This window comes from Bombina bombina, chromosome 1 (assembly GCF_027579735.1).
Source record: "Bombina bombina isolate aBomBom1 chromosome 1, aBomBom1.pri, whole genome shotgun sequence".
Lineage (NCBI taxonomy): Eukaryota > Metazoa > Chordata > Amphibia > Anura > Bombinatoridae > Bombina > Bombina bombina.
This window is the reverse complement of record NC_069499.1, coordinates 133,327,076-133,347,844: the sequence shown is the minus strand read 5'-3', so window position 1 is coordinate 133,347,844 and position 20,769 is coordinate 133,327,076. Positions and strand designations below refer to the sequence as shown.

The following is a 20,769-nucleotide window of genomic DNA, read 5'->3' as shown; positions in this document are numbered from 1 at the left end:
GGGAGCGAGCTTACGTGCACACTATCTTATTTCCCTATTCAGTTTAAGGAAGTTTACTATGAAATCTCATGAGAGTTAAGTGAAATCGCAAAAGATCACAGTAAAAGAGTTCATGACCTCAGCACTGCTGATGCTGATTGGCTGCTGTTTATTTCTTCATTTTTTTTTTTTTAATACCTGCAGCTGGGCAGCAGCTGAGTATAACTTTTTTCACATAACTTACTCTGCTGAGCTGAGGAAATTGTGAGGTAAAATCTCTATTCTTTTTTTACATAGAGATGCTTAGGTGATATTTTCCTGTCAGCTTTTTACAGTTATACTGCATCAGTTTCACGTATTTAGCATATGAGTATTATGCCCCTTTAACTCTTTTATGTTAGATCAAATTAAAACCACGCAATCATGGAAACGATTGCGAGATTTCAAAGATGGGATTGGTTTATGGGGTGTCCCTATGACGCTAGGCAGGCCCCCCAGGCCGGCAAATCTGTTCTGGAAGCACCGTTGGCTTCAGTACAGCAAAACGGCTAGGGCGTTCCATGCCTTCCTGATGGCGCTAAAGCCCAGCGCACATAGGACGGCATGGAACGACCTAACGTCAGGAAAGGGTTAAAACTGCAGTGTTTAGGTGGCAGTTTCAACAGATTTAAAAAAAAAAAAAAAAAAGTGTTCCTTATGGCTAGAGCGCCATTTGGGGAACAGTCCATACTGTAAGCGCACAATTTTTTTTTACTTTTGAAGTGGGCAGCTGGAGCGCATGTTATTAGAATTTCAAAGTAAGCTATAGCTTATTTTTATTAGAATGGATGAATTAAAGTCCATCTAAAATATTGTTTCCATTCCTGATCTGATTATACGAAATGGGAACGTTGCCATTGCTTTAAGTTAAATGAAGAGACAAACTAAGAAATATTGCAAAAATTGTTTTACATAATTAAATGGTTTACATAGCTATATCAGTTTGTTTACGGCCCTTTTTAAATCCATCCATCATATGCTCACATTTTATTGTGGAGTGAATCTATGTAAGGGCTGTACTTGTACTTTAAAGTAGAGGGCAGAGAAGATGGATAACGCATGAAGCAAATTGAGGAGTGCTCTATTAATACAGCACATTTAGGCTTATTTCTGTTGATCTGTATAAAATAGCAGTGATATAAAACCTTTTTTTTATGCCTTTTTCTTGATCAGCCAATCGAAAGAAACGCTCGCTGTATGACATTCATACAAGTAAACAAAAAACAAACTTGTGTGCGAGTTGCACAGAAGCTGGTATTCTTAAAGCATTGACTGCCTCTGTATGCACATTGCACTGTGAAACTGCTCTACCTCACAAAAGAGAAAAAGCAGAAAAAAGGGGGCAGTGGAAGAGATTGTAACAAATATCAATATATACATTTTATAAATATAAGGTTTACAAAAAAACCTGTTAAATAGTTTATTTAGCATCCACTGACGTGTTCCAAATGCCTTAAATTTACCGTCACTTTAATGTGTTTCCAATGACTTGTTATAACAGCTGCAGTGTATTACATTTATGGGAAGTTGTTTCTTTAAACGGACAGTATACACCAGTTTTTATATAACTGCATGTAATTGACACTACTATAAAGAATATGCACAGATACTGATATAAAAGTCCAGTATAAAACCGTTTAAAAACGTACTTAGAATCTCCCAGTTCAGCTCTGTTGAAAAGGTTAGCTGGAACACCCACTGAAAGTGTCTGTATAGCAAAAAGAGCAGACACTATCCTCCCCATTCCACTGCATATGAACAGAGCCTTTACAGAAGCAAGCTAGAGTAGGTAGTCAACAGTCTGCTTCCAAAACTTTGGGGCTTGGTTAGGAGTCTGAAAATCAGCACAATGTTATTTAAAAATGAGCAAAACTATACATTTAAACCCCCCCCCCCCCCAAAAAAAAAACCTGTATGAGCTATATAAATTGATCATCTACAAAACATTTATGCAAAGAAAAATCTAGTGTATAATGGCCCTTTAAGTTTATTTTTGTAACTACGATATCTGTTTTTGTTAATGGAATCCACAACCCAATAATTTTTTTGGGTGTTATCTTTAAAGGGACACTGAACCCACATTTTTTTCTTTCGTGATTCAGATAGAGCATGCAATTTTAAACAACTTTTTTAATTTACTTCTATTATCAAATTTTATTCATTCTCTTAGTATCTTTATTTGAAAAACAAGAATGTAAGTTTAGATGTCGGACCATTTTTGGTGAACAACCTGGGTTGTTCTTGCTGATTGGTGGATAAATTCACCTACCAATAAACAAGTGCTGTCCAGTATTCTAAACCAAAAATTGTCTGGCCCCTTAGCTTTGATGACTTCTTTTTCAAATAAAGATAGCAAGAGAACGAAGAAAAATTGATAATAGGAGTAAATTAGAAAGTTACTTAAAATTGCATGCTCTATCTGAATCACGAAAGAGAGAAAAAAAAATTGGGTTCAGTGTCCCTTTAAGGCTTGTACTGAAAAATTTAACTTGATCACTTGTTTGCTAAACTATTTTTTTTATTTTTTTTTATGGTATAAGATGCCTGCATTAAAAAAGCCTATGCGATACGGGCATCCCGAGGGGCATACAGATGTCAGTTTTGATGACAATGGCAGGTAAGTAAAAATGTATTTTTTTTTTTGGTGTTGAGCAACATGAATTTAGGCAAATGCTAAGCTGAAAACAGTATCAGTACTTGGGTATGAGACTTGATTTTTTTTTATTTTTTTTATTTCCTACAGCTGCTTAGTAACCTGTGGTAGTGATGGCGACATAAGGATTTGGGAAAATTTAGATGACGATGACCCAAAATCGATAAATGTTGGAGAAAAGGCATATTCTTTTGCATTGAAAGTAAGACTTTTTTTATTTTTTATAAATAACACCATTTATTTTTCAGTTTCCACAAATTTATTGGGACTTTATGTATTTGATGTTTTTGTTTCTGTGCGTGAAATAACTATTATAGTTGTTCCTCTGTGCATTTCATTTTTCAATGGAAGATGATCAATGTATTTCCTCTTTTTCAGTTAAATGTGACGTAAACCACCTTGTAATTTCAAGTTTTTTTTTTACAGTATAATCTTGCAATAACTTAATAAAAAAAATCACATTAATCTAGTATGTTTGGCACATTCCTATGTGATGGTTTCTGTTGATTCCAATTAGGGACAGATATGTAACAGGTTTAGAAGTCTGAAGTCTCCAGTGTACCCTTCAAATTGTTATGTCGGGAAAACTCTAAATTTTCAGAATTAAATTACAAGAAAAGGGGGCAAAACAAATCATGAAAGTATATTGCAAATTATACTACATTTAATTAAAACACTAAGATTGCAATATGAATGGCTTCATCCTGTGCAGCATCGTTTACCTGCTAGGTGTAGGTATGAGCACATTTCAATGCAGTTCATTTAATTCTTTCTGATAAAGAAGGATTTTTTTTTCACAGTTTCTGGGTTCTTGTAAAGTAGTGGAGTAGGGCATGCATTATTCTTTGGGGAGCTCCCTTTTGGGTTGGTGTCTACATGTGTATGCTGCTTCTTGTTGGCTCACTGGCCATGCCCTGCTTAAGGGCCACAATCTTGTAGCTATATGTGTGATTACATTTTTTTTTTTTTTTTTATTTAAATTTTTATTTTATTGAGGTTTTTAGCAGAAATTGCATTACAAATAGAAATTGCCACAATTCAATACAAACAGGTATAATAACAATGTTTTGTACCACAATGAGAAAACATACAAAACAGTAACAAATTGGTGAAAATATAGTCACCCAAAATGATAATATAGGTACTACAATACAAACATATTCAAATAGTAACCTGTCAGCCACGGAATGATAGGCAAATGCACCCTAAACCTCCTTTTATAAAGTTAGAGGAACCTCCTATGCTAATAATAGGCCACTCTTGGACCCACATGTAATATCCAATATTGGCGGAGGTTGACTAGAATTATATATTATTTTATGAACCTCCCGAGTATTGTATGGGCTACTAATGAACCAATGCAATAAATCTTGAATGGTTGGAGGTGAAAAAGACTAGAGTGATACACTGTCTCTTTTGAACCATGTCACATGATTTATACTCTGTAAATAACTAATTATAGCGGACGAAAGCCGCTAGGTAGAAATAATCAGCAGACAAAGCTGCTTTTAGGGGGGGCGGGAGAATACTAAAAAGCGAAAATGAGCAACCAAACAGCAATCCATCTCTATGAGAGAAAGAGAACATTTAAGTTCTAAACTGGCTGTAGCCCACTAAGGGGCTCATGTTAGCTTATTGGGGGTGGGGAAGTAGGGGTTATTGATATAAGATATACAATAATTATAGCAACCTCAGATTAGCAATAACAATCGTTCAGGCTATGCCATTCTAAGCTAAGACAGAGTTGCAGGACTCCAGCAGTGTAGATGGGGTTGTATCTAGATGAAAATTAAAATATCTATAAATATTGTAATTCAGAGAGTTAAAGGGACATTAAACCCAAAAAATGTATTTCATAATTCAGACAGAGAATACAATTTTAAACAACATTCCAATTTACTTCTATTATTTAATTTGCTTAATTCTTTAGATATCCTTAGTTAAAGAAATAACAATGCACACGGGTGAGCCAATCACATGAGGCATCTATGTGCAGCCACCAATCAGAAGCTACTGAGCCTATCTAGATATGCTTGTCAGGAAATAATATCAAGAGAATGAAGCAAATTAGATAATAGAAGTAAATTAGAAAGTTGTTTAGAATAGTATTCTCTATCTGAATCAAGAAAGAAAAAAATGGGGTTTAATGTTCCTTTAAGGCCAAACGGTCTCTGTGTTTACAATATTAGGGTCTTTCCCACTCTCACCATCAGAGAGAGGGAAATTAGAGCCTTTTATGATCTATTGAGACATATGGAATATGAGTGCCTTTATTAGCTAAATCACCATTCGCCATGTGAGTAATGGTCATATGCAAGTTTAAATGCCCATTGAAGTTTCTGTCCTAAATGGAGATGTGTAATATATAGTAGCTAAGACTGTCTAGCCTGCCCCGGCCGCAGACAGTCAGACATTTACTCCATATGCTATATACTGTAATATAATGCCCGCAAAGGACTTGATGAAGCAATCTAATGAGGATATAACCTACAGTGTGCTATTAGGATAGTGGTAATGACTAATGAGAAGTGTGAATAGACAGAATTGTAGACACGCTATCCTGAACATAGAAGTCACATCTGAGAGAGGCCATTTACATACATAAACCAGCTAATGTGTCTCACATACACAGATACAGAATACATAATAAGTATAAAAATTGTGAGTCCATATTAAACCATGCCTAGAGACAATTAGTTATGACATAAAAAGTGGGTGCTAATATCCTGCGTGTCCATAACCCCAATAGTGTAGTATAAACATTGTGGATCATACAACGCAAACAGTGAGAACACAATATACCTTATAGTATATCAAGTATCCAGCGTCAAGAGACTTTGTGTGCTTCAATGTATCTTAATACTAGAAGGGATCTATAAGAATATGGGCTCTGATATACACTGAGTGCGTAAGGCGTTATTTTAAGCATCATGCCACTACACTAGTTTGACCCACCTTCATTTATAACAGTAGAAGTTTAAAACATTCTAATAGTGGAATTAGCATCTATACAATAAGATCAGGTTACAGGTACAGCATAAGCCGCTATAGGCTAAAAGTAACTAATAAATCTGATAGTATTAGCTCTGTTTGACCTGCATGGTATAAGAATAGTGCTGATCTTAATACATTCCAGCACCTGGTAACAGTCTCCTGTATAGAAGAAAACTTGTCTAACATACTAAAATAAAACATTAAGGGATCATTAGTACTTTAGGTAACTTAATAGAAAAACAGTTCAGTATACAATGTGTTTATTTTTTTATTTTCTCTTTTTCTTTTTTCCCCCCTTTTTTGTTTTTTCCCTGTCTTTTTTTCTTTTAGACATAGGTCACAAAATTTAAGTGTACAAATACAGGCTATTCACCATTATGCACTTTATGTAGGATGGATAGCTACATAGAGAAATTATGTCTAAAGCACTAGCTGAGAGGGGTCTGTTCTCCAGGATAAAATAAGTTAAAGGGACAGTTTACTCAAAATTTTTCTCCCCTTTAATTTGTTCCCAATGATCCACTTTACCTGCTGGAGTGTATTAAATTGTTTACAAGTAGCTCCTTTACCCTTATATTGGCATTTGAAATTGTTAATTTAGCATGTGGTATCCCCACCTATTCTGAAAGTTTGTGGCCGCGCGTACCAGCTATAGATAAGATTTGTAAACACAGCCAGCAGAAGAAATTACACTTCCAGTGTGATAAAGCAGAGATAAGGTAATACAATGTTGATTTTCCATTGTTCTCTCAAAGTATTGGTGATTGTTTTAAGGACAGATATAAGATAAAGAAGCAGGTATATGTGCACAATGTGATACAGTAATGAGATCTGATTATACCTACAAGCTCAACCCATTTTATTAGGTTGTGGCTTCAAAACACAAAATCAGAGCTTTAATATACAGAAATAAACCTTAAAAAGCTCATTTTCATACATTTTTTACTTCAGTTGGTAAAAAAACAAATTGTAAACACATTAAGGGAAAAACTATTTTACAGTATACTGTCCCTTTAAGCTACAGAGACTGAAACATCAAACAGTATTATTATCTTAAGAGACCCAAATGTCCATAGCTAAGCGTCTTGTGAGTGGCAAAACATTAAAGGGACAGTCTACACCAGAATTTTTATTGTTTTAAAAGATAGATAATCCCTTTATTACCCATTCCCCAGTTTTGCATAACTAACACATTTATAATAATATACTTTTAACCTCTGTGATTATCTTGTATTTAAGCCTCTGCAAACTGCCCCTTTTTTCAGTTCTTTTGACAGACTTGCAGTCTAGCCAATCAGTGCCTGCTCCCAGATAAATTCTCGTGCATGAGCACAGTGTTATCTATATGAAATACGTGAACTAACACCCTCTAGTGGTGAAAAACTGTTAAAATGCAATCTGAAAGAGGTGGGCTTCAAGGTCTAAGAAATTAGCATATGAACCTCCTAGGTTAAGCTTTCAACTAAGAATACCAAGAGAACAAAGCAAAATTGGTGATAAAAGTAAATTGGAAAATTGTTTAAAATTACATGTTCTATCTGAATCATGAAAGTTTTTATTTAGGCCTAGACTGTCCCTTTAAGTCAAACTGAGAATGTTCTACAGAACAACGAGTGTTAGGGTGTCCCATCAGCAGTAGAGTGCCATGTCGCTTTACCCTACTCCAGACCTGGCCATGAGTGCAGAAGTTGGCTGCATGAGCAAAGGAGTAAGATCTGCATAGGCCCAACGCCATTTGGGACCGTTACAGAGAAGTGTTCCTGGCCAGCCGGTACTATCTGGAGTTTTATAGTCCAGAATGTGGAGCAAGGTAACCTACCTGGAGCAGGACTCCCAGCTCCGCAAACTAAAGCCGACCATCATTGGCTGCATACTATCGAAGGATCCGCTGAAGCGCTGCCCACATCTCTCTGATGACGAATTTGATGGGATTGAGGTAGAAGATGCCGTGGTCTTGCTCGCAGATAACATAGCGATCACGCGATTCGTCATCTCGATTAGGTCTATCTGCTCGTGTAGTCATGCCATCGACCTCTCGCACAGCGTCGGTCACATACCCCACAATGAGAGCTGAGGAGAAGGGTATGCGACTCGCCAATGTGCTCCCCCGAATACAGGCAAGTTTATTCTCTCTCGCAGATGCGTACATATCTATTTGCGCTTCCTCTTGCTGTTCTTTGGCCATAGCGGATGTCTTCAATACAGAGATGGCCGTCTCCATATGCGCACCCTTTACTATAGACCTGAGATCTTCAAATCTTGTAGATATCTTACGATCCAGCTCTAACAGCAGTTTGCGGATAGTGATATTTGCCTCCTCCATGTGCAAAGGAATACATCGTTAGTAGTATGCACTGGTTGATGTGGCTGCTCGGAAATCTTATTGGGAAGGCTTGCTTATCCGGAGCTGCTTAGCTGGGCCCCGAGGCCTTCACAGCTCCGGGTCTGTGTGTCCTTAATCAGGTATCTAACTGGATTATAGCATTCGAAACCACCACCTGTAGATGGGGGAAAGCTTGACTAGTGAAAAGGTGCACTTAGGTAATGGTTTTAGTGCATTTGTTGGTGATATTGATTCCCAGAACAGCAGAGCTTGGCAAAAGCACGTCTGCTCCTCTTGCTGGCTGACTCCGCCCCGTGTGATTACATTTTTATATTGGCAATCATATGGTTGCAGTTTTTATTTGTTTTCTTTCTAATATATTTTGTCAGTTTTAATTTTTACACATGGCCTTTTCAAGGTAATTAAAGGGACATAAAACTCAATCTTTTTTGAGTAAAAATTTGGAAGTAAAATTGTTGTAATTGTTTTTACTGTTGAGCAACATGAACTTAGGCAAATGATATGCTGAAAACAGTATAAATATTTGTTTATTTGTAGTCACACCAGTTGGGTATTAGAGCTGCGCATCTTCACCTGTCTCACGATTCGATTCGATTACGATTATCATCGTAACGATTCGATACGATTCGATTCTATGATGCATCGCGATGCATCACGATTACTGCACTATTTCTGCCCAATTTTTAAATTTTTCAGAAAAAAAAATTCAAGAAGTCAAAGTATTGAAATAAACTCTTTTTTTATTTTATTAGCTCAAAAAAGGACACTCTTCCTGTGGCAAAGTCTGAACACAGCAGACAACAACAGTTTATAGAACAGTAAATACTAAATGGCAATTGTTGTATTGGTTTGGAAACAATATTATGGCATCAAACTGTAGTTACAGAGTACGTACTACGTAGTGTAAAAAGTGCAGTGCTCACAGTGTACTTCTTCAATAAAAGAAAATATTTAAATGTATATATTATATATAGTAAGTAGTACACTATACACTTGTAAAGAAACATGAACAACAAATAAATGTCTAACCTATCTATGTTGGTTTTAATTTCTTTACTTACTTAGTAATAATAATATAATAATAGACATTAAATTAAAACCAAAATAGATAGGTTAAGCTTAAGTTACCACCATAATACCTTATTTGTGTGAAAATTGTCCTCAGAAAACAAAACATAAATCCCTTATAGGTACAAAATTACAGGTGCAGTCCACTGTGCCTTCATGACTGTCAATTTGTGGCAAACAAACATCACGTGAAGAATCTGGAACACAACACACATCGCAGAGTGTGCACACAACACACATGTGATTGTGACATATACAATTAGTTTACACAGTTACAGACTTACAATAGTACTAGAGAGAGACATTTAAAACAAGTAGCATTGAACTGAACTACTATAACTACAGTTTCTTCTTGATGATTATATTATCTTTATGGGATCACAAATATAATTAGTTAGTTATTAGACTGTTAAAGCAGTACTACACACAACTGAACAGTGACTGAGTCTGTCACTGAACAGTACACAGCAGTCACACACAAACAAACAATACATAAAAAAGGACACAGACATCAAGGAGTAAATCATGGTGAAGAAAGGGGGGGCACACCACTCACCTGAGGTGTGTGTGTGCTTTATTTTTGTATTGTGCTGTTGTGTGTGGCACTGGCACTGTGTGCTGTGTGTGCTGTACTGTCTGTAGTGTACAGTATATTTGTGATCCAATAAAGATTTACTCAAGGCTTTTCCTTCCCCTATAGTGGTTTGGCTTCAGTCTCACTCTCTGCATAGTGCACTCATAGACAGTTAGACAGTCACACTCACTAGACACTCAGACACTAGAGACACAGTGGGACACACACACAAACAAAAACATTCAAAGGCACCATAGCCAGTCAGCCACAGTCACACTCACACTCATAGACACTTAGACACTGGGACAGACACACAATCACATACAAACAAAAACATTCAAAGGCAGTTAATACACTCATCTCACACACACTCATAGAGAATGAGATACATACAAACTTTTCAAACTGGCACTCACTCACTCACTCACTCACAGTCACACTCACACACTCATAAAGAGACAGTTAGACACTGCAGTACACACATTGTTATTGTTAACTGGTTGGTTATATTCGGTTAACCCCTACAGATCTGCCTGGGAGTGGGTGGGATGGCATTTGGGATTGGGATCATAAACAAAAACATACGATATCTTTCTTAAAGGGTCTATTTAAAATAGACAATTTTTAGTGTGAATGAATAATATTAATAATCCCTTATGCAGTGTGCACTATGCACTCACTGCATTGCAAACAATACAGGGGTGTGCTGTAAACAATAGCACAACATCTACAAAACAGAGCACTTCCTGATTGGCAAACATCACAGTAACACTAGAAGTAGTAATAGACATTATACAACAAGTAGCATTGAACTACTAGATTTACTAACTTTGATTATCTTTATGGGATCACAAATATATTGTTACACAGTCACAGTCACACACAGTCAAACAATACCAAAAAAAACACACATCATAAAAAGAGTGAATCATGGTGAAGGGTGACACTGACTGACACGCACACATGAGGTGTGTGCAGTTGTGTGTTGTTTCTTTTGTATTGTGTGTGTGTGTGTGACTGTGACAGAGTGACATGGTCGTGTCGTGTAGTGTACTAGTATATTTTGTGATCCAACAAAGATTTACTCAAGGTTTTAAGCTTCATTTTTCAAAAAGCTATAAGCTATATAACAGTAACAAATATAAAATAACTTAACAGTAGTCTGCACTGGGCAGTGGGGCACACAGCACTTTCTTCTGGATGTGCCAAAAAACATTAAATATTAATATTATAAACCTGAATCACTACTCAGAATTATGGAATATGTAGGTTTTTCTGTAAGAACACTAGTTGATCCACATGCTCTGGTTTGAGGGTGCTTCTTTTTGCCGTTACCACATCTCCTGCAGTGGAGAAAACCCGCTCTGCAGACACGCTTGTACCTGGGATACACAAGTATCGCTTTGACAAATGAGAGAGGAGGGGAAATATGACCTCATGTACATGCCACCATTTCAAAGGGTCTTCAGTGAGAGGCAGAGATGGGGTTTTACAATATTTCTCTATTTCCTCTTCAGCCTTGGCATAGGGGGTCTTGGGTTCTATTGTACCTTCAGTGTCAGTGAAAGACTGTCCCAGCAAAGTCATGAGCAGCGATGTGGACTTTCTTTTGGGAGGAGAAGGGTTATCCTCCTCGATGGGTGATTCTTCTTCCAGAGTTTCTTTTCCCTCAGGCAGTGGCACTTCATCCACGTTTGTCCTCCTAGATGTAACTGTACTAGTACACTCAATCTGTGTTTGAACAAAAGAATAGAAAAAATAGCATTCATTATTACCTCGAGCAGCCAGCCAGCTAATGCTATGTGTGTGCTCAGAGAGACAGTAATGCATAAATAAATGCATGCAACAGCTCACATCTATTAGGAAGGACTCGGGAGTGGACGGAGGAGGAGGAAAGTTGACTGACTGTGGCGTTTTCAAACTGACTTATATAATAAACCTTGTACTCATTAAACTAGCTACTAATCAAGCTACTGCAGTGCTAGCTAAGCCTATTTTGTATGGATGGTATGTTTTATGTTTGTTTTCAATTTATACATTTTTCAAGAAACATGATGCAATTAAAATTACCTCCAAGGATGCAGCCTCCTCAGTCACTCCTCTGTATATCTCCAATCTCTCCTCCTCTGTGAGAATAAAAGGCAGTCCCTTAAAACGAGGATCCAGGGCAGAGGCTGTATAAAGTATCTTCTTCTCTGCCTCACTGCTGTACCTCTTCAGGAGATCTGTTTTGATGGCATTCTTGATCTCATGGATCATGGGTGTGTCTCCCATGGTGTCTGTCATGTTCTGGAGCAGTTGTGCATTTAGAGGGGCAATGAGAGAAATCGTTGGATTGCGCTCTTCTGACATCAGTGTGGTTGCATCTTTCATTGGCTTTAATGCACTCACAGCATCCTCTGCATTTGACACATCTGTTTCGTTGAGAGTGCAGAGATCTGACTCACTTTTTCTGACTTCTGGAGACAACAATGTGGCACAGATTGTAGGTTGCTGTTCTAGGAACCTCTCGACCATGTCATATGAGCTGTTCCACCTTGTTGTCACATCAGTTATCAGCTTATGATTCTTCAGGCCAAGACATTTCTGTTTTTCTTTCAGACAGTGGTTTGCTGTAGTGCTGCGGTGAAAAAATGTTGATATTCGTCGCACTCTGCCTAAAATCCTGGAGAGCGTGGCCACTTTCAGCGCCCGCTGGGATGCGAGATTCAGTGTATGGGCGAAGCATTTTACATGAGGGAATTTTCCAACTTGAGCAGCAACAATCATGTTCGAAGCATTGTCGGTCACAAGCACTACAGATTTATCGGACAGCTGCCTTTCTTCCACGACACGAGACAGTAGCTCCGCCAGATGAGAACCCGTGTGAGACTCATAAACTGCTCTCGTTTGCAGCACATGCGACAAGATCTTCCAGTCCTTGCTAATGTAATGTGCAGTTACTGTTACATAAGACTCCGTCGTGACTGAAGTCCATGAATCACACGTTAGTGCGACTCGACTGGCTTGGCTCATTGATGCAATTACCTGAGCTTTTGTTTCGTGGTAGAGTGCAGGTATAACGTTTTCTGTTAAGTGATTGCGTGACGGGATCTTATAACGTGGCTCTAGTGTCTTCAACAGGTTGCGAAACCCAAGGTTTTCCACAACAGAGTAAGGCCGTAGGTCCTTCGCTATGAAAGTTGCCACAGCTTTGGTTATTCTCTTCCCTTTTTCAGAGTTGGGTGGCAAAGTTGACAGCATTGCATCAATTCTTGGCTGATGAGCTTCAGCTAATCTTGTTATTTCCTTGGCAGTGGCACTGGCCGCAGCGGCAGGGGTTAGCATCTCAGAGTGAAAACGTCTAACATGATTTCTCAAGTTAGTAGTATTCCCTAGGTATTTAATTTGTGTGTGACAGGCTTTACAAACCGCGTGTGTCTTGTCCAATTCGTGCTTTCCAGTATGTTCATAAAATCCAAAATGTGCCCAGATGCTTGCTTTTAAAATGCTAGGTGCATTTTTTATCTCTCTATCTTTTTTGTCTCCCTCTGTCATTTTAGCATGACATGTACATATGTGACGGATGATGTTGTTGTCAACGTCAAACTCTGTCAGTGTTAAAAAAAAAGAAAAAAACACTAAGTTCCAGTTGTCAAAATGTCAAGCCGCAAATGTAAAATCAACAAGTACTAGTAACTTCAACTACTTTGCCAATGCCATACATTTTGCGAACATAAATTTTAAAACAAATTGCATTGTGATCATTGCAGGGGACATCACTCACTCACTGACACTGTAAGTTACTGTAATATATTACACACTTAAAGGTGCAATGAAACCCAAACATTTACTTTCATGATTCAGATAGAGAATACAATTTTAAATAAAACATCATAACTAACTTCTATTATTTAATTTGCTTCATACTTCTCAGATATTGTTTGTTGATGACATATTAGCAATGCATTGCACAGCACACAAATTACTTACTATATAATACTTTGTGCACAAAGAAGAGGCTATGCATTTCAACAAAGGATAAGCAAATTATATAATAGGGAAAGTTGTTTAAAATTGCATGCACTTTCTTGAATTAATATATTATTAAAATATTAGAACTTCAGACCAGGCCATCCATCCATGTGAAAAACATGTAGATATAGATAGATACAGATTAGACTAATAGAGACATTAGACAATAATAGTATACTATATTTATTTATAATACATTTTTTATATATGCAATATTATTCAATAATGCAGCAATTAATTATGCAGCAGCCTGAGCCTCAGTCAGCTCAGCAGTATTAGTAGTACATACTACGTTAAGTAAATAAGGCAAGTATTTAATTGTACCCCTTATTGTGTAATAAATGTGATTGTGTACCCCTTATTGATTTGCTCTTTAAGTAAGTTAATAATTAGTTTACCTATGGCAAGTAGTAGGCAGTTGAGGCAATAGGCAGGCATGGCAATGGCAATTATGGCATGGCATTGGCAAAATGTACAACGTTTTGGTAACTAAACAGTTAGTCTAATTCTCACCATAGGTCTCCTCCTCTGTCTCCCACAAAATAAAAATGAGCCCGCCGTGTAGCTGTATACCGCCGTGTATACTCGGAGTCGGAATCGTCATCACATTCACCATCATCAATCTCAGGCAACACACTCCTGCTTTGCTCCTACTGCGTAACTTCGGCACTTCCAGAGACCGCCCATGGAGCGCCCATGTTGCTTTATTGGGTGACGTGACGTCAGTGATGTCAAAACGATGTACCGCGCACTTTCTGTTACTTGTCCTGGAGGCTGGTCACGTGGGTAACGTTAATCGATTATCGCGTCTCAGCGCATCGATGCAGAATCGTTTCATGCCGCATCGCGATGCATCGTCAAAACGATTATTTTTGACAGGCCTATTGGGTATGAGACTTGAAGTAATTGTTTTTTAATTTCCTACAGCTGCTTAGTACCCTGTGGTAGTAATAGCGACATAAGGATTTGGGAAAGGATATTCTATAATACAATATTCTAGTTATATGTGTGATTACATTTTTATATTAGTTAATCATATGGTTGCAGTTTTTTTTTTTTTCTCATATCATATTTTGTTATTTTTAATTTTATTTGCACATGGCATTTTCAAGGTAATTAAAGGGACATGAAACTCAAACTTTTTTTTCATGATTCAAAGCATGTGATTTTAAACAACTTTCCAATTTATTTCTATGATCTAATTTGTTTAGTTCTCCTGGTATCCTTAGTTAAAAATGATAGGTAGGCTCAGGAGCAGCATTACTTTACTGGGAGCTAGCTGCTGATTGGTGGCTGCACATAAATGCCTCTTATCATTGGTTCCTCAGATGTGTTCAGCTATCCCCCAGTAGTACATTGCTGCTCCTTCAACAAAATACCATGAGAATGAAGCAAATTTGATAATACAAGTAAATTGGAAAGTTGTTTAAAATCACATGCTCTATCTAAATAATGACATAAAAAATTGTGTTTCATGTCCCTTTCATGCAAAATTGTTGCAGTGTGTGTGTACCTTTTGCATATCAAAGACTTACATTTTAGAATACATGGTTGGAAGAAAAATATATCTCCATAAGTTTCAAGCTTCTTGGAAAGTCAATGAAAGAGACATACAAATATCAGATTTTTAAATAATTCTCATTTTTAGAGGTAAGCAAAAAACAAAACATTCTTAAAACTAGGGTGGTTGTGATTTAGTTGAAATAGTTTTTATTGCAGAATACACAAAGGTTACATTACATAGTATATATATATGTGAGAACTCGCAAATACAATCAAGAGTGCTTTTAAAAGACGATTTAACAGTGGTCTATGTTTCAGTGTTTCTGCCTGCTCAGATATGTTTTTATCAAAAGAGAAGAATTATCATCACATAAACAAAAAAACTTCTATAGTCCAGTATTCATCTTCCCCTTTCTGTATCTCTCAATCATTTTTTCCCTTGTAACAATAAGAAATGAACAATAAAATAAAACTTAAACAATAACTTGCCTGTCTCATTTGTTTGCTTGTCATGGATCCGAGGAGGGAGCCCCCCCCCCCAAGCTGCACATCAAACCGTCAAAACAGTCCATGACTCCTGTGTCTCTGTAGCTGTTGTCAACTTGTCCGCACACACTCTGTCTGGGTCTCATGTTTTTATATGCTTATTATGTTAGTATCCTTTCAGAATCCGATAATCCCACACCTTCAAGAATTGGTCGTGGTTTGCTTGTATGAAAGATGCCGACTCAGACAGTTTATATGTGGTTTTAATTTTTTCTATTACCTCTCCCCAGGTAGGCGCCCCAGTTTTCCAGTATCTGGCCACACATATTCTAGTTGCAGTACATAAAATACGTATAAATGTGTTTTTGGCACTGTTAAATGGTCTGACTCGCTCATTCAAAAGTGCTTGAGACATTGTTAGGCTTATTTTCTCAGATGGCATCTCACTCAACAACCTAGATAATTTGGTCCACACCTGTTTCACCTGTGGGCAGTCCCACCACATGTGTTTGTAAGTTCCCATTACTGCACAACCTCTATAACAGTTTTTATTGCCTTTTTGTGTGTAGTGGGATGTGATTACTGGAGTGAGGTACCATCGAAAGGTGGTCTTAATGCAGTTTTCCCTGAAGTCTGCACTCATCAGGCCCTTCCCCGCTGTCTGAAAAATTGCCTCCCATTCCTCCCTTGACATCGTCGTGCCCGTGTCCCGTTCCCATTTCTCCATTAGAGGAGTTTTAGAGGAGTTCCTGGCTGATTGTATTAGTATATATATGTGAGAGAGAATTTTTTTATGTCTAGAAGTGGAACTTGAGTATTTTTCTAGTGCTGTTAAGCTCTTTCTTTGATTCCGCGAAGTGAATTCTGTTATTGTTGATGCTATCTGCAAATACAAGAACCAATGGAGTTTTTCGGGGAGTATTTTTTCCTGTATTTGTTGAAATGTAGCAATTCTACCTTTGTGTAAAAAATCAGCCACCCTGTAAAGCCCTTTGTTTTCCCACTTCCTAACCTGTCCGTGGAAGTCTTGGTTGGTAAGTGTCCTAATCGGTCTCATCACTGAATCTGTTGGGAGTATCTTTAATGATGATGACATCGCACTCCACAATGCCATCATCTCTCCTGTCAATTTTGAGGATTGTGTCCTTTTAGAGATTTGACCTGGTTGTTCCCATAAAATATCATCCGGGAATTTATACCCTGTCAACAGAGTCTCCACCCGCACCCACACCAAATCATTTGGTCTTTTACCCAATAACGTGGTCTGCGCTAGCCTCGCTGCCTGATAATAGTTTAGTAAATTTGGAACCCCCACCCCGCCTAGTTGTTTGTGTTATAAGAGTATATGGGATGAAATCCTAGCCTTCTTATGTCCCCTTATAAAGTGAATTAGGTCCGATTGCATCTTATTAAGCTCCTTCAGTGGTACTTTAATTGGCAGGGCCCTGAATAAATATAGTAGCCTAGGGAGAATGTTCATCTTAACGGCTGATAGCCTACTGTACCAAGAAAAACCGCCCACCCTCCAAGTGTTTATCTCTTCTAATTGTCTTAAATAGGGGGATATAGTTTAGTTTATAGAGTTCTGTAATATCACTTGATATTTTAATTCCTAAATATTTAAGTGACTCCTTTACCCATTTAAATGCAAAATTGATGTCAATTAGTTTTTTGGTATGGTTTGGGAGTGCTATAGGTAGAGCCTCACTTTTATCTAAGTTAACCTTATACCCTGAGACAGCGGAGTAGTCCTGTATTATTTGGTTATAGGTGTGTCAAAGACGTCAGTGGCTTGGTTAGAGTAAGCAGGACATCATCCTCAAACAATGATATCTTAAATTCCTCCCCTCCCACCCTAACCCTGGGGATCCCTGGGGATTGTCGGATTGTCTCCGCTAATGGCTCTATACAGAGGGCAAACAGGAGTGGGGATAAAGGGCAGCCCTGCCTTGTGCCGTTTTTAATGTTTATTATCCGGGACTGGTAACCTGCCGCTCTAATATATGCTGTGGGATGGGAGTATATGCTTTTGATAGCTTGAACAAATGGGCCATAAAACCCTCTTCTGTTTAGTACTTCAAACATGAAGTCCCAATCTATCCTGTCGAACGCCTTCTCCGCATCCAGAGATGGGTGGTTGTGATTTAAAGGGACACTGAAGGGAAAAAAAAAACTTTGCATCAAATAAATGCTGCTAAACAATACACTTGTTAATGCACTCTTTGTTTCAAATATTTACCTTTTTGCTGCAGTCGTTATTTGATTTTTTTTTTTTTAAATTTTCCAGACCCCCATCTGGGGTTACTGGTTCAAGTAATCCTATCCGGGCTGACAACCCAGGTAGGAATATGGCGACATATAGCCGCGATGCGCAAGCATCAGCTGCGTCAATGACTACATCAGTCACTGATTCTCTTGATTGAAAGAAGAGCGTAAGAGGGAGCTGCGCTGTCAAGGTAAGTGCGGTGCGCTGTGATAATCTCCCTAGTTTTAACGAGCAAGTTATTATTGTTATTTAAATCAATAATGAATAAAAGGTTTCAGGCAGCAGTGGCTTCAAATAAAAAACCGCGCATGTGTGATATTTCCAGAATGCCGAAAATGTAATTTTAATTATATTCATGGAAACGTCAGCCGATTTCGATTATGAAAAGGACAATTGTACAGCCCATATTAGTGGGTTGGCTAGAATTACATAATTATTAGTATTATAAAATCCTTTTTTACTATGTTACAGACATCGTTGGACAGTAAAAGTGAGTGAATTTGATAAGTATAATCATCACAATACTGTATTTATATTAGTTATATACACACACACATCAGTAATCCTTTAAATCATGGCTTTCTAGATAGACAAATTCTTGATGGTTGTTAGAATCTTATTATTTGCAACAAGATGGTTTCATTTTTAGAATAACTTTTTTTAGATTAGTTTTTACAGTTATCTTTAAATTACTGATTTGGCTATATACCAGTAGAAATACATAGATAATGATTAAATTATTGCAAGTTAAAATATCTTCAGTTTATCAAATTCCAAATTTAATTCATTTTCCCTTCCTCTGTATCATGTGACGGCCATCAGCTTATAAAAAAAATAAAAATGCATACACGTACAGGCATACCTTGTTTTATTGTGCTTTGCTTTATTGCGCTTCGCAGATATTGCTCTTTTTACAAATTGAACGCTGTGTCGAGTAAGTCTATCAGTGCCTTTTTTCCCCAACATATATATATATATATATATATATATATATATATATATATACATACACACATACATACACACACACACACACACACACACACACAAAAACATAAATACACGCGTGTGTGTGTGTGTGTGTATATATATATATATACACCACCAGCAAAAACATCACAGCTTGCTGACAGCTAAGATGATTGTTAGCATTTTTTATCAATAAAGTATTTTTTAAGTAAAGGGACACTGAACCCAATTTTTTTTCTTTCATGATTCAGATAGAGCATGCAGTTTTAAGCAACTTTCTAATTTACTCCTATTATCAATTTTTCTTTGTTCTCTTGCTATCTTTATTTGAAAAAGAAAGTCCAGAACCTTGGACAGCACTTGTTTATTGGTGGATGAATGTATCCACCAATCAGCAAGAACCACCCAGGTTGTTCACCAAAATGGGCCGGCATTTAAACTTACATTCTTGCTTTGCAAATAAAGATACCAAGAGAATGAAGACCATTTGCTAATAGGAGTAAATTAGAAAGTTGCTTAAAATTGCATGCTCTATCTGAATCACAAAAGAATAATTTTGGGTTCTGTGTCCCTTTAAGGTATGTATATTGTATTGTATACATAAAAAGTACAAAACAATGAACCCAGTGTCCCGAAATTCCAGTAACCTCAGTATGAAACTGACGTAGTAAAGGTGTGCAGGATCCCAATAGATATGGAAAGCAGTAATATTATATTCCTTTCATCTGGATGATATAAACGTCTGATGTCTCCCTCACCTATAGTCAGGTACCACTCTCTGAGCGTGGGCATATACTTTCTCTGTCTCTCCAACTCCGACTTGAGGGACAGCATCCTCACAGACAGAATCGTCATTCCGCTGCGTCAATAGCATGTGATGGGTCTATGGGCCAATCCACATCTGCACACCTGCTCCTGCCTACTTTCAGTAACATCCAAAGACGATTAAAGCTGGTATCCAATTCAAAGAAATAGAGGTGGAAGTCTTGTGTATAAAAGTTCAAATTTAATTACAAACGTTAACAGGGTAACGCAACCATACAGTTCACATACACAGCGCAGCACAAAATCGTCTCTGGCTGAAACGTGTAAGCCGTTTTGTGCTGCGCTATGTGTATGTGAACCGTATGGTTGCATTATCCCTGTTTTTTAACGTTTGTAATAAAATTTGGACTTTTATACACAGATCTTATTTCATTGTATTGTATAGACATAATACTATTGCACACTTAATAGACTACAGTATAGTGTAAATATAACTTTTATATGCACTGGGAAACAAAAAAATGAGTGTGACTCGCTTTATTGCTATAATCGCTTTATTGCGGTGGTCTGGAACTGAACCAGCAATATCTCAGAGGCAGGCTTGTATACTGTGCACTCTTGCGCATGCTCAGTAAGAGCTGTTGCCTCAGCATGTGTATATAAAAAGACTGAGCACATTTTAGGCAATGTAAGTAAAAAGGACATTTTTTTGTAATTGCATGAATCATGAAATAATGTGTTGGTGATAAACTAGATCCAAGTATACATAGATAAGGATTACACCATGTTCTTTACTGAGAGTTTATTGATAGAATTTCTTGATCACAGTGGAGAATCGCAGCACATTAGGGTTCTGAGTTGGGACAGTCCCAAACACACTTTTTATTATTACTATCGGTTATTTGTAGAGCGCCAGCAGATTCCCATAGAAAATTATTTTTTAGGTAGGTTATACCTGCAACAGAAAATAATTGGTTAGTTAATGTGGCACCACATAAGTACAAAGAAATAGAAAAATAATTATCTAACAAAATGAAACTGCTGAAACGTTCTGATCAGGTCTTCATTTCTGGGTGTTCGACCAAGCTGCACATACCGAGGCCATATAGCTTGAT

At 37.4% G+C, this 20,769-nt stretch overlaps 1 protein-coding gene across 1 annotated transcript in view; it reads left to right on the top strand.

The window, feature by feature from the left end:
* WDHD1 (WD repeat and HMG-box DNA binding protein 1) overlaps positions 1-20,769 on the top strand; it is a 463,259-nt gene that overhangs the window by 1,365 nt on the left and 441,125 nt on the right. The window contains exons 2-3 of the mRNA XM_053697606.1: positions 2,559-2,635; positions 2,762-2,873. Coding sequence (XP_053553581.1) covers positions 2,559-2,635; positions 2,762-2,873 — 189 coding nt within the window. The remainder of the gene's footprint in view (positions 1-2,558; positions 2,636-2,761; positions 2,874-20,769) is intronic.